We start from the raw sequence: 12,357 nt of genomic DNA, 5'->3' as shown, positions 1-12,357 counted from the left end.
CTTCACCCCTTCAGACTGTAATGGGGAAATTATTTAAGCAACAAACAAATTGAAAAATGTAAAGATTCACTTCACTGTAAACCTAGTTCATGGCCAACTGAGTTCACTTGGCCACCTCCCACACACTCACATGTTTGTGATGTTTTGGTCTATTGACATTTGCAAAATACATCATAATAACAGCTCTCTTGGTCTTCCTAAACAAAAACTATTTGCATTCCTGCAAGTAGGGGTTAGCTGTAGGCCTACCCCATTATTTTCAATAATTAATAAATAATTAAACTAAATATGTATTCACAAACTCATAATAATCTCAATGATTTTCAAAGAAGCTAAACGTTTTTCAACTAGACTTGAAGCCTGGTTCTTACAGCAGAATTATGTTCATGTTATAGAAGGAAAAGCAGAGGTAAGCCCATATATTTAACAACATGGATGATGGCTGCATTACACTGAGAGGCGCTTGTATTATGCATTTTGCTGTAATAACTTGCTGTCTGCAACCCTCAATGAATGGGACTGAGGCATTCTTAATATTATCAGCTGATAACAACATATTTTGCATTCCCTCTCACAGGTGGAGGTTACTGACTAGAGCTAGCTTACAATAGCACTAGCTGCACGCAGCCCTGCAGAAGTCATCATAAAGCCACGGGGTTCACACAGTCTCCAACTCTCATCAAAACCAGGTAATTTGTGCCACGTAATTACGACGATTTGAGCCTCAAAGAGTGAGTAGTATTTCTGCTCTGTTGAAGTAGCTAGCAGGCTTGCCACCCTTGCAGCGCCAGGTGCCATGCTAATTTCTCGACTACAGAGCCCAAAAATACATAAAACTCCTGGTAAACTTTCAGAGCGTAAATACCACGAAAACGCAACGTTACTGCAATTAGTAACTATAGATTAGTGTAGTTACTGAATGTTAGGCTAGTTTTAAAGGCTAACTGACGCTAGTTGTGAGAGCGGTTGACTTTCCCATGTTAGGTAAACTTTTGGAACAATAATAGGTCTTGTGTGTCACTCACACCTTTGAATACTGATGTGCCATGAATTATTTTTAAATGAATATGTAAATAGAAGATCATTTCAGTTAGTAGAAATTAGACATACCAGATACAAATAAGAACAATAGGCCTACTCTAAATAACCTGAGTTTGAGGAACTTGTATTGCATCAACTACAGTATGAGCACATAGCCGACTGTGAGTTTTCCTCAAACTTCTGATAAAAGAGCAAGTTTTCTGCAAGTACTGCTAAAATCCTTCAAACAGCAGCTTTTTGGTGTTCAGATTATCCCTCATTACACTATGCAGCCACAGACTACATTGATTATATAAAGTTATCCCTTTTATATTGATTGAAAAATGACATCCATGGTTTTGTTCTACTTTGATCTGAGGATTATTTTTGGGTCAATAGATGCAAAACTTGTTAAAATCCTATGTTATGCAACGTCAATTAATTAGTAAATCTTTGATAGGAGCTTATAGGAGGCTGCTTTCATGTTTCTGGGTGAATATGGAAAATGAGCAGTGTCACGCATAGTGTTTGATCTATGAAATGTAAAAAAAGAATGGGACAAATGTCCATAAAAGTTTCTTAAAGTCCAAGGGGATGAATCTAAATGAAACCTCTTTGCAACGTTGTTAACACTTTTGCTTCGAGCCTCGTTTGTTTGAATTGTGCAAACGAGTATGATACATGTTCTCAATGTTGAATATGATGGATCTGTTTTTCAAAAAAGCCTCCAGTCAGCCGCAGCCGAATGGAACATTTGTGAGTAAATTATGCTCTTTTTGCATTGTCAGATATGCTGCACTCTCGCAGATTACAGCTATTGCCACCAGCATCCTGTGTGTGTGTGTGTGTGTGTGTGTGTGTGTGTGTGTGTGTGTGTGTGTGTGTGTGTGTGTGTGTGTGTGTGTGTGTGTGTGTGTGTGTGTGTGTGTGTGTGTGCTCCTTGTGTGTTTAATGATATGAGGAATTTGCTGCTGAGAAAAACTCCTCGGCCATCCCTGTGGTCAGCTCTCCTCTTCCTCCTCTCACTTGTGATGACGAGGTCAAATGCCTGCCATGATTTCATTAGTGTAATAATTCCTGTGCAGGGAGAGGATCCAGAGTTATGTACACACACACACACACACACACACACACACACACACACACACACACACACACACACACAAATATGAGGACTGTGAAAGAGCTGCAGCACCGTGTTAATATGGTGGATGGGTCGGAGATGAGCTTCTTACATAATCACAGGGCTCTGTCGATTAGGGAGAGGCTGCGCCAAACCGGCCCATCAGCAGGCGGCCTGCATCAGTTATCAGCCCTTTTCATAGCACTGTCACCAAATTAGAGGGGAGATTTAGCTGCTTCATCTCCCCCAGGCTCAAAGGCTCCTCCTGCAGACTGTTTGCCTTATCAAATCGACCCCTGCCCAAAACCAGACAGACACAAACTGTTTATATCCACAAAGTGTGTCGAGACGTTTAATATACTGCTATGTGATGATTTTTGAGGCCAATACCAATATGGCTATAGGAGAGTTTTAAAGAAATCTTATTAAGGATGTATCGAATTTTGCAGATGTACAGTACCTCCTGTATATTATTCTAACTCTAATTCAATCCATCAATTCTTATAGTTTGAAATGAATGAAAGATCAAGTAACACTCTTTCAATTCAACCCCAGCTAGGAAAACATCAATATGATATAAGATACTTATTAGATATGCTATTTTTTAAGGAGCTGGATGCTTATATCATGTTTTAGTTATTTATTTAGGATAGGAATACCAAAATACTAGATATTTTATTCATGCAACATATTTATTCTAAATCAAACGTTTTTGATTTGACAAAAAAAAGTATGCATATTAAATGTTGACTAGAAACAAGAATCAGTCTAAAAGGGGCAACACTTGGATTTAGACCAGTAAAATCCTGATCATAGAATAAGAAAACAGTATCCGATCAGAAAGGTGATGGTACTTAAACGTGTTACAGACATGTTTTTTTAAATGCAGCCTTAATTTAGAGTGTGTTGTTTTTCTTTTGTTTCCATAGGTTTAAATGAATGTGTGCAGGGAATTTACAACATAGGTTGAATTTTTTATGTAGAATTTTGTAGAAACAGTGGAACACAGTCATTGCATTGAATATTAATTGGATTATTTTTGTCATCTGCCATATAGGGATTCCATATAGACTATAACATTGTGATATAATGACAATGTTGTCTTTTTCTGATCATACAGATCGAGTTATTGCTGTTCATTTTTAAATGCACCAAGGCCATCACACATTCATTCAGATTTTTTCTCTGAAATGTTTTGCATAAATATCTTTTAAAAGCACCAATCATCTCCCCAGAAACACATCCCCATCTTTATAGAACGTGTATGAAGCATACTGCGCGTGTGAGATCAGCACTGGAGGAACACATGTGGTGAGATTGTGAGTGATTCTCGCTAACAGCTCTGTGTGTTTAAGATAGGGGTGTACGAAGATATCAACAGATTCATTGAGAGAGGATAAAGGGGGTAAACAAATGTCTGCTTGCTTGCCCAATATGGCTTGTTGCATCACGTGGAAGTAATAGCCGAAGCACTTCCGCCTGTAAGGTACATCTCTCTCAGTCGGGGGGGAATCTTCAGCAGGGGTTGGGGACAGGAAACCTCTGAGAAGAGCATAGATAAACAAACTAAAAATAGAAAACCAAGACCAGCCCTCCTCTCTTTCTCTCTCCCTCTCCTCATCGCCATGTAGGTCACCTCCTCTGCACAGTTTCTTTTTTCTCTCTAATGAATCATCACTGTTGACAGCCGTGAAGAGAATAAAAGATGTGTCATCCTCCCTCCTCTGCTGGTTGGCAGCTATTGTTTTGGTCAAGGAAAAAAAAACCTCCATCAATACACTTGATCTTTTTTCATAATCCCACACACAGTACGATAGAAACCCTGAATGTAGAGTGTAACCTGTTCCCACACATGTTAGCCTCGCACTGACGCAACTAAAGACGTGCTGACAGGAAGTAGCAAGTACAACAAGAGCCGGACCGCAACATGTGTCACAATCACCTGCTCTCACCACACACTGTGGCTGACTTTAATGACTATCGCATTTTAAACAGTCTTTATTTTTGAACCAATCATTATCGAAATGTAGTTATTTTGGGAGCTCACATGCAGAATTATGGACACCACTAATAATTTTCACTAAACTGAATAAAACAAGTCAAGCTGCTCTCTGTTGTACTGGACAATCACTGGTGCCATTTTGTTGGGAACATCTGTATAATTCCCTCTAAGAACTGCCCTAAAAAAAATTCATAATGTTCTGAGTTGCACTCATCAAAGACATAAGAGGCGCAGTCGGTGTGCTGCATTTGTTATTGTTACGCCTAAACACAACACATATCAACATAATCTTCTGACTTCGTGGCAAACTGCATGTGTTTATTCCAAAGAGAGGTGAGTCACAAGGCGTGTGGCAACTTGATAATTGGCTCACTCTTTTATGAAAGAAACCTGGGCCGAGGCCAATATGCAAAAGTGACGGCCTCTGTCATCAGAAACTCATCTCATTCAGCTACAATAGATCCTTTCCAAGTTTGTGAAAGATCAAATCAATCATACACAGAAGCAGTAGGTCAAAGTCAAACTAATACTTCAAAGCTAATATTCTTTTCATGAAACACAATGGAAATGGCACACCTCTACCTAGCATGTTAATAACATTTTCCAATTTTCCAGATCTCTGTGTGGCATTTGAGACATTTGCAGTTATCAAAGCAATTTATTTTATAAATCTCTCTACTCTTCTCCCAGGATGGACGGAAGGATTCCTGAGGACACGGTATGAGTCTGATTAACTGAAAAAGGGGAGCCAAGCACAGACGCATCCTTCAGACTGTTATCACTGGGAGGACTGTTTGAAAGTAAAACCCTTCACCACAACATCTGAGGAATTCAGGAGCCTTGGAGCCTGAAGGAGTCGTTCTAACAGCTTCCTGGAGCATTAAAGGACACCTCCCAAAAAAACCTCCTCCCTGTTTCTTATCAACCAAGCCACTGAGAGGGTCACACAGGTCACCTGACCAAACTGGACTAATAGCAGAGAAAAGACTGGAGGGTTTTCTTTCTTTCTCACGCACTCAAGTCAACACACCCGCAGCAAAAAACAGGAAGTTAACCGAGTGTTGAAGCGAGAACCACGTGTAAAAGCTAGTCAGAGGCAGGCCACAGGATATAGTTTGGGACAATAGCTCTCAGAGCTTTCTGTACTGCCTGAACTCAGTCCCCACCATGCTGTGAATGCAGAAACACACCAACCTGTACTGTATGTATTTATGTGAGCATCTGTGTGCATATGAGATTATTTATTAGTGTCATCACTGAGTGAGAACATATCATTGTGCTAAAGTCGTCCTTGTGTGTGAATATATGTGTCTGCAAATAGCCATCAGAGACGACTGCACAGCAACATCAGCATACGTGAGTGAAAACAACAAAATAAGCTACCTTTAAGTAGTCAACACTGGTCGGATACTGTAAACTGGACTGTTAAATCATTTGCACATATCAGCAGTGACAGAATAAGAGCTGCAGATTGCGGTGCTCTGGCTAAGCTCTTCTATCAGTCTTTGCTTCATAAAGACACAGGCTGAACTCGCACAAACCAGGGGGGATCTCCGAGGAAAACATGGAGGCAACCATCCGTCCCCATGTTCCCTCTAATGGCTGACTTTACCGGAAGAGCCTAATCTTTTCCACCTTGCCCAAAACCAGGCGGGGGGTGTCCAGCGCTGACAAGAGCTGCAGTCACTCTCTCTACAACCTCCAAGAACGTGTGAATGTCCTGCCTCAGATTTCAGCCCGTCGCCATCCCCATGGACACCGTGAAGATCATCCAGTCGGAGAAGTTCCCCAGAGAGTTCCCCAGAGAGTGCCCCGTGCCCGTCACACAGCCGCGCTATGCCCCGCCCCCCAGAGTGGCGTGGGACGGCGGAGGTGAAGGAGAGATCATCGTCAACCAGGCCTGCAGCGACATGACCCTGGACATCACAGGGTCTCCCCGGGCCATGGTATCCCCCTCTGTGCCCGTGACCCGCAGGGAGCAGAGCTTCCTGGCGCAGCGCAAAACGAGTGCCAACGAAATCTGCTACCACCAGTTCCACTACAAGATGGAAGACGTCATCGTCAACCAGTACGTGCTGCGCTCGTCGTCCACCTCCTCCTCCACCTCCTCGTCCTCCTCCACGGGGCCCGTCATGCCCTGCGAGCCCCTGGACTGCCCCACCTGCGGTCACACCTACAACTTCGCCGGAAAGCGTCCGCGCATCCTCTCCTGCCTGCACTCGGTGTGTGAGGAGTGCCTGCAGATCCTCTACGAGTCCTGTCCCAAGTACAAGTTCATCTCCTGCCCCACGTGCAGGCGCGAGACGGTGCTGTTCACTGACTATGGCCTGGCTGCTCTGGCCATCAACACCAGCATCCTGAGCCGCTTGCCCTCCGACCCCAACGGGCCCGTGCAGTGGGGGGGGGAGGCCGACCGCAGCTGCTACCAGACTGTGCGCCAATACTGCCAGTCAGCCTGCACCTGCCAGATCGCCAACCCCTTGTCCTCCTGTGGCATCATGTAGACAAGGGGGGACACTGCAGGCATGACTCGGACTCGACGCTCCCCCTCCCCACTACCACTCTTTTTCGTCTATAAGCTATTCCCGTTCTGCCAACTCCCCTCTCACACACACATTCAGTAAATAAATCCCTCCACAGATGTTATCTCTATATATTTAATAGCACAGATGGATGCTATGTGGGACTAATGGATGCTGATGGTTCAATAAATAGTCAATAAATGTATTTTATGTATGGACTGGAATCCTATTCACCCTCTCTTGTTTGGTTGGACGTGTTTGTCATTGACATCTCTTTACATGCCAAGGGAGGTCTATCCCCCCAACCTAGAGATAAATAAATGATAAAAGGAACTCTGTGTGGCCTTATCTGTCAAGCTACAGAACAGATTATGGCTTTCCTTTTTCAATTTAGACGAGTTAACTATGAATCTGGTTTTAGGGGTGCTTAAATTGTATGTGAAGACTCCTTCAAAGTAACCAAAAACCATGAAGGCCATCTCTTAATCGCACCCTTTTTTTGCAATTGAGATGAACGTGGCTTTGATGCTCCACAAAACTCCCTAATTCAGTCCCCTCATTTATCTGGAAATCTAAAAGGCCTTTTCTGACATTTCAGGGATTTCATATTTAATAAGATGTCATTAGATATTTGCAGAAAAACACAAAGTCAAAATGAAGGACAATTTCAAAGTTATTTTCAAGTGTATTACTATACAGTGCATTAGTACTGGTTGTTCACCAATCTTTTAGCTTATTACAGAAACAAGTTTGATGTTTGGACGTCAAATTTTGCAGTGCTATCAAATAACGGAGAAACAACAGTAGAAGAAACATTATTGATCAGTATAAAAAATATAATACAGTCGACAATAAATAAAATATGGCAATTTCTTGATCCAAATAGCTGAATATGAAGTCAGTTCGAAAGCAGTGTCACTTCTCAGACCTCTGAAGTAACAGCTTCCTCTTCAGAATTGAAACCCAAATATCCAAACATCCACACAGACGCTCTGGTCCGTTTACACGGTCACAGCCTTCGTAGTCTTCCTCCTGAACAGCTGGCTCAGCCGTCGTCGGGCGGAGTTTCTCTCAGATGACTGCATCTGTTGGCTGCACAGATAAAAAATGAATTCAACAGAGCTAAAGCAGGCCACTGTAGAAAGCTGGAAGCAGTATGTAAACTAGGTTTCATGAGCGAGGGACACAAATGTTCAGGAGGAACAGAAGCACAAGCTGAAAATGAACTCCCCCCAAAAAAGCCCTCTGCATCTACTGTGCATTAGCTCCGGACCACTGCGTCAGGGTGGCAGGCTGCCATGTTGGAACAGTACACACATTTCCTCAGAGCATCATGCATCATATGAGATTAATAACACTGCCCCCCTTGAGGTCACAGCTACAAATACACTGTCTCACCCCTTTAAATCTCTCAGGGAAGACTCTCTTGTGAAAGAGCCAAATTTCATCTTCCAGTTCTTGTTGGTTTTAGGCGTCTCTTGTTTTTCAGACTCCTGTAAAGACACAATAAAATATGCTTTGACAAAAGTAAAAGTATAATGAGGAAGAAAGACTGTATATAACTCACAATAACAATGCAAATGGAATAATGTTATTGCTTTAGCTGTATTTAAGTACAAATGATGGATTTATGTGTTTATTCGAGTGTCTTCTACCTGAATCTCCTGGTCATCCTCTTCCTTTTCCAGCAGGTCATCTTTACTCCGATGCTGCCCTCTGCAGTCTGCATTCTGCGTTCCTGCACCAATCACACACACAATAACGAATATATTTTTAAGACTGGAAGAATATATCCATGAAAGAAACAAAACAAGAAAAGGTGAATGTAGATGATATGGTGCACTCTGACTCACCTAAATGCACTGATGAAATATTTGTCTCTGAAGCCGATCTCTGCCGAAAAAGTCTGTAAGGATGGTCTCTACGCTGCTGAGGTTCACTGGAGATTTGCTCTGAACTTTCTTGAATTTCAAGCGTTTCACAGGAAATCATATCCTCCTCGGAAGGTTTAGAGTCACTCTGACAAGCGTCGAGAGCCTGAAAGAAAGTCAAGGCATTGGCATTTTTGTATCAGGTTTTGAGTCATGTGAGCCCTCAGGCAGCAGGAAGACATAATGTTATCACTAGCTTGACAAGCCAATAACATGTTAATAACCCATGCAAACTGTAACAACTTTTTAATTGCCTTGCTAAGATTTGATACATTAAGGTATTCACCTGGCTCTCCTCCAGGTCTTGATGCTCCCTCAGAGCATCCGTCTCCATCTGTAACGCTCGGCTGTGCATCTGCTGTTTGGCAATCTCTTCTAACATTTGGCACACCTGCTCCAAGTACAGGAGCCCAGGACTCAGCTCGTTCCTCTCCTCTGCACCAAGGTCCTGTACACATCATCAAGCAGGAAAAGCTTTACGTTAAATGCAATGACAACGCAATGTACACAAGTTGTTATTCAATGTTGCTCTTCAAACACTCCAGGATAAATTGCAATAATGTGGGCTAAGTACTCAATAGAAATTGTTAGCACGGTGAGGTTCAACATTATAACGATTGCTTTGTCATCCACAAGGTATCGTTGTTGTGAACATTTTAGCATGCCTAAGTTAGCATTGAGCTCAAAGCACCATTGTGCCAAAACACAAATATTATCTGCAGAATTAAAAATATCAATCACAATCTAAGTTGAATGTTCTATCTGACAAACAGTCCAAGCCCTAAATATATTCAAATATAATATATTGTAATAACTTTATTTATCACTCCCTAGTTTAGAAAAGAACACAACACAACATAATTAGAGATAATTAACCCAACAAAATGGTACTGACGATAGATATTGTATAACAGTTTCAACTTTATAATATCAGAATAGAGATTTGAGCAATGCCATTTACTTTTACCTTCCCATGAACCTAATGACCAACTTTGAGATGAACAATGCGATCCTCGGCGCGTGTCACAGAAAATCTAGAACTGACAATGTTTCTCATGATCTATTATGCGTGTTCCCTGACGTCACATTAACTTTTGAAGAGAATATTAGAAGTATAATTGCATTTAATTACAGACAATTATATAATTGGCTAGTCCTTAGGGTTAGGGTTAGGGTTATACGGTATACCTCATACAAGGCAATGGAAAACATTAACAACCTAATAAGATAAAAACCAAACAATTAATCACGTATTCAAAATATGGCACTGTGAAGAGGAGTGGATTCAATGTATTTTTACTTTGTTGGTCAGAATAAAATTAAAAAGTCCATTCATCTGGTTGACAACATGTCTGTCACATAATGCAGGAAACCCCCCCAGAGTGCTCAGCTTCCCCCGCACCACATCCATTCCTCTCGTGCCTTTGGGGCTTAAGTCACCTGGGCAGACTGGTTTATGATCCCTCGCACCGCTGACGAGCTCGTGACAGGTTAGGAGCATGAAAGAGATCCTGTGTGTGAGTAATGACATGCCTATCCTACTTTTAAATTTGAGAGCAACCAGATTTGTTGGCACCCTTTAACTACTGTAAAAGTAGATGCCTTGTAGCACTTCTGGGACTTTCTTTTGAACTTTGCTTCAACATTCACAAGCCTGTGTTTTGCAAGACCATACATGTTACTGTGAAACTAATGTTGCCCCGAAACTAGTCCCAAGGAAGAATCATGAAACAGAAATTGAAATTTGGCTCCCCCCTTCGCAAATAAATACATAATTCTTGGACATTTTAAAACAGTTTAGTTTGTGCCATAAACAGAATCTCACCTCTCTTCTGGTCTGAACTGGCGGCTTTATACAACTCGCAGACCTTGGCCGTCTATATGATTCTGAAAACTGCCTTATAGGCACTGCTGAGTTCGCTGTCCTCAAGTGCCTAAAACTCTCCGACCTTTGACCTCTTAATAACTCCGATGTAGGCCGTTTGGATACAAAAGATGCTCCAGGTCGCCGCCTGAGCACCACATCCGCTATGAGGAGGTCTTTAGGGTTGTTCTGCAGACATTTAGAGTCAGTCTTCTTTATTGCTTGCTCCACTTTTAATTGCAAGGCTGTGGAGCTCTCCTGGGCTCTGCTGGGTCGGAGGTGCGGGGAGGAAGAGGAAGAAGAGGGAGGCACAGGAAAAGAGAGGATAGGAGACTGTGATGTTGAGTCCCTTTCTCTTTCAGGTGTAAAAGAGTCTATTTCTGTATGATCTGCTGAGACAGAGGAAGGGGTAGGAGGTAAGGATGTGACAGAGCTGGCTGTCTCCACTCCAGAGTCCACAGATTCTGTGCGTATGTTCGTTCCCACGTCAGATGAACGCATAGAAGGGTCTTCATAATTATTTCCAAGCCATGCTGAGTCCGAAACCTGCGCTCCTTCGGTTACCCATGCCTCCATGAGGTTTCCAAAGCTCCTGTAGAGATTCATCTTCCCTCTGTGCCTCTGTGCTACTGAACAGCAGCGGGAGAATGAACAAGACGGCCTACGCAGTCTTAGCTCAGGTGAGGTAGAATTCAAAACATCCCGTTTGATCCGCCTCTGTTGCTTCACCACGCCTCTCCCCATCAACTGTCCTGTCACAGCGCAGAGCTACATGTCCGTACTCGCTCTCTGCTGTCAGTTAATCCTGGGAATACTGACTCATCGGCACCTTTATTGGAAATGTTTGATTTACACCTGTAAGAAACATAACAAGAACAAGCCTTAACATGGACACATATATTTATGTGTATATATTTACATATGCTGCATTCACTTGTGACATTCAGATTGAAATAATACAAAACATTTACATTTTATAGAGCTTTTTTGAGACGAACGAGGTGTTTCAAAGTGTAAACAATGGTATATGTAAACTCACAACAAGTCTCAGAACTGCCATGAGAATGTTTCCCACAATTTGATATGGTAACAAAATCACTCCTATGACCTACATGAATCAACATACCTAACCTATTCATTCATGAGTGTCAGAATATGAGAAGGGAAACACAATATGTTGAAATTCTTCAGTGGATATACAGCATTATCGTATGTGTGTGACGCGGAAACAGCAAACTCTTTTTCCTCATTTAAAATAACCCAGATTTATCTGTGAATGCAGGAATGTGTGGAGTGGACACTCCTGTCTGCAGATATGATCTACATTCCCCGGCTGAGCAGCATCTTATCAAACACGCAGGATCATTCACATTCCTGAAAAAACAAAAGAGCTATTTTGAGTCTGTGCCCACAGTCATACTGTTGTCCTGATGAAAGGTAACAATTGTTTTTTTCAAACAGGTGTTCGAATTCTTTCAGCATTTTTTCCTAAGCAGACTTACAGTATACATCCATTATCTTACTGTACATACAGCAACAACGTCTGTGATACATTCCTATGTAAGTACAATTAGCCCTATCTTCCTGTGATGTTGACCCCAATGCATCCATGTTTACAACAAAGTATACACTATAACTTATCTTACTTGAACAGCTTTAAAATTGTCCTCTATGTTGGATAAACATAGATAGTATGGGTTTATATATATTTTAAAATGTGTTTTAAACGTTACACATATGTTCATATCAATACTACAATTAAGAATACTGAGGTTGTCATCTCTTTTTTTTTGTTAAAATAAATAACACATTAGATGTTAATGCTCTCGACTTGTAAGAAATGGCGTTGAAACTTTTCAGTGTGTTCCACTGTATAATTCTCTAAACGGAATTGA

The 12,357-nt window shown here is 41.7% G+C and overlaps 2 protein-coding genes across 2 annotated transcripts; one reads left to right on the top strand and one right to left on the bottom strand.

The window, feature by feature from the left end:
* The first annotated feature begins 3,327 nt into the window (after nt 1-3,327).
* Nucleotides 3,328-7,229, top strand: rnf208 (ring finger protein 208). The gene is made up of 2 exons (XM_010789230.1): nt 3,328-3,462; nt 4,836-7,229. Exon 2 carries the CDS (start codon nt 5,861-5,863, stop codon nt 6,647-6,649), a length of 789 nt encoding a protein of 262 aa, XP_010787532.1. The 5' UTR covers nt 3,328-3,462; nt 4,836-5,860; the 3' UTR covers nt 6,650-7,229.
* A 103-nt stretch (nt 7,230-7,332) lies between these two features.
* LOC104961032 (uncharacterized) lies at nt 7,333-11,917 on the bottom strand. The gene is made up of 6 exons (XM_010789232.1): nt 10,424-11,917; nt 8,885-9,046; nt 8,521-8,704; nt 8,323-8,405; nt 8,066-8,160; nt 7,333-7,759 (listed from the first exon to the last, which is right to left on the bottom strand). Exons 1-6 carry the CDS (start codon nt 11,204-11,206, stop codon nt 7,669-7,671), a joined length of 1,398 nt encoding a protein of 465 aa, XP_010787534.1. The 5' UTR covers nt 11,207-11,917; the 3' UTR covers nt 7,333-7,668.
* Nucleotides 11,918-12,357: the final 440 nt, after the last annotated feature.

This window comes from Notothenia coriiceps, unplaced genomic scaffold (genome assembly GCF_000735185.1).
Source record: "Notothenia coriiceps isolate Sejong01 unplaced genomic scaffold, NC01 NC01_scaffold00032679, whole genome shotgun sequence".
Taxonomy (NCBI): domain Eukaryota; kingdom Metazoa; phylum Chordata; class Actinopteri; order Perciformes; family Nototheniidae; genus Notothenia; species Notothenia coriiceps.
This window is presented reverse-complemented; position numbering and strand designations above follow the sequence as displayed.

Coding starts and splice junctions, on each gene's coding strand:
- rnf208 (XM_010789230.1), top strand. CDS start 5,861: ATGTCCTGCCTCAGATTTCAGCCCGTCGCCATCCCCATGGACACCGTG.
- LOC104961032 (XM_010789232.1), bottom strand. CDS start 11,206: ATGGGGAGAGGCGTGGTGAAGCAACAGAGGCGGATCAAACGGGATGTT. Junction 8,705..8,884: donor AAGACCTGGAGGAGAGCCAG/GTGAATACCTTA, acceptor ACTTTCTTTCAG/GCTCTCGACGCTTGTCAGAG. Junction 8,161..8,322: donor AGGATGACCAGGAGATTCAG/GTAGAAGACACT, acceptor GTGTCTTTACAG/GAGTCTGAAAAACAAGAGAC.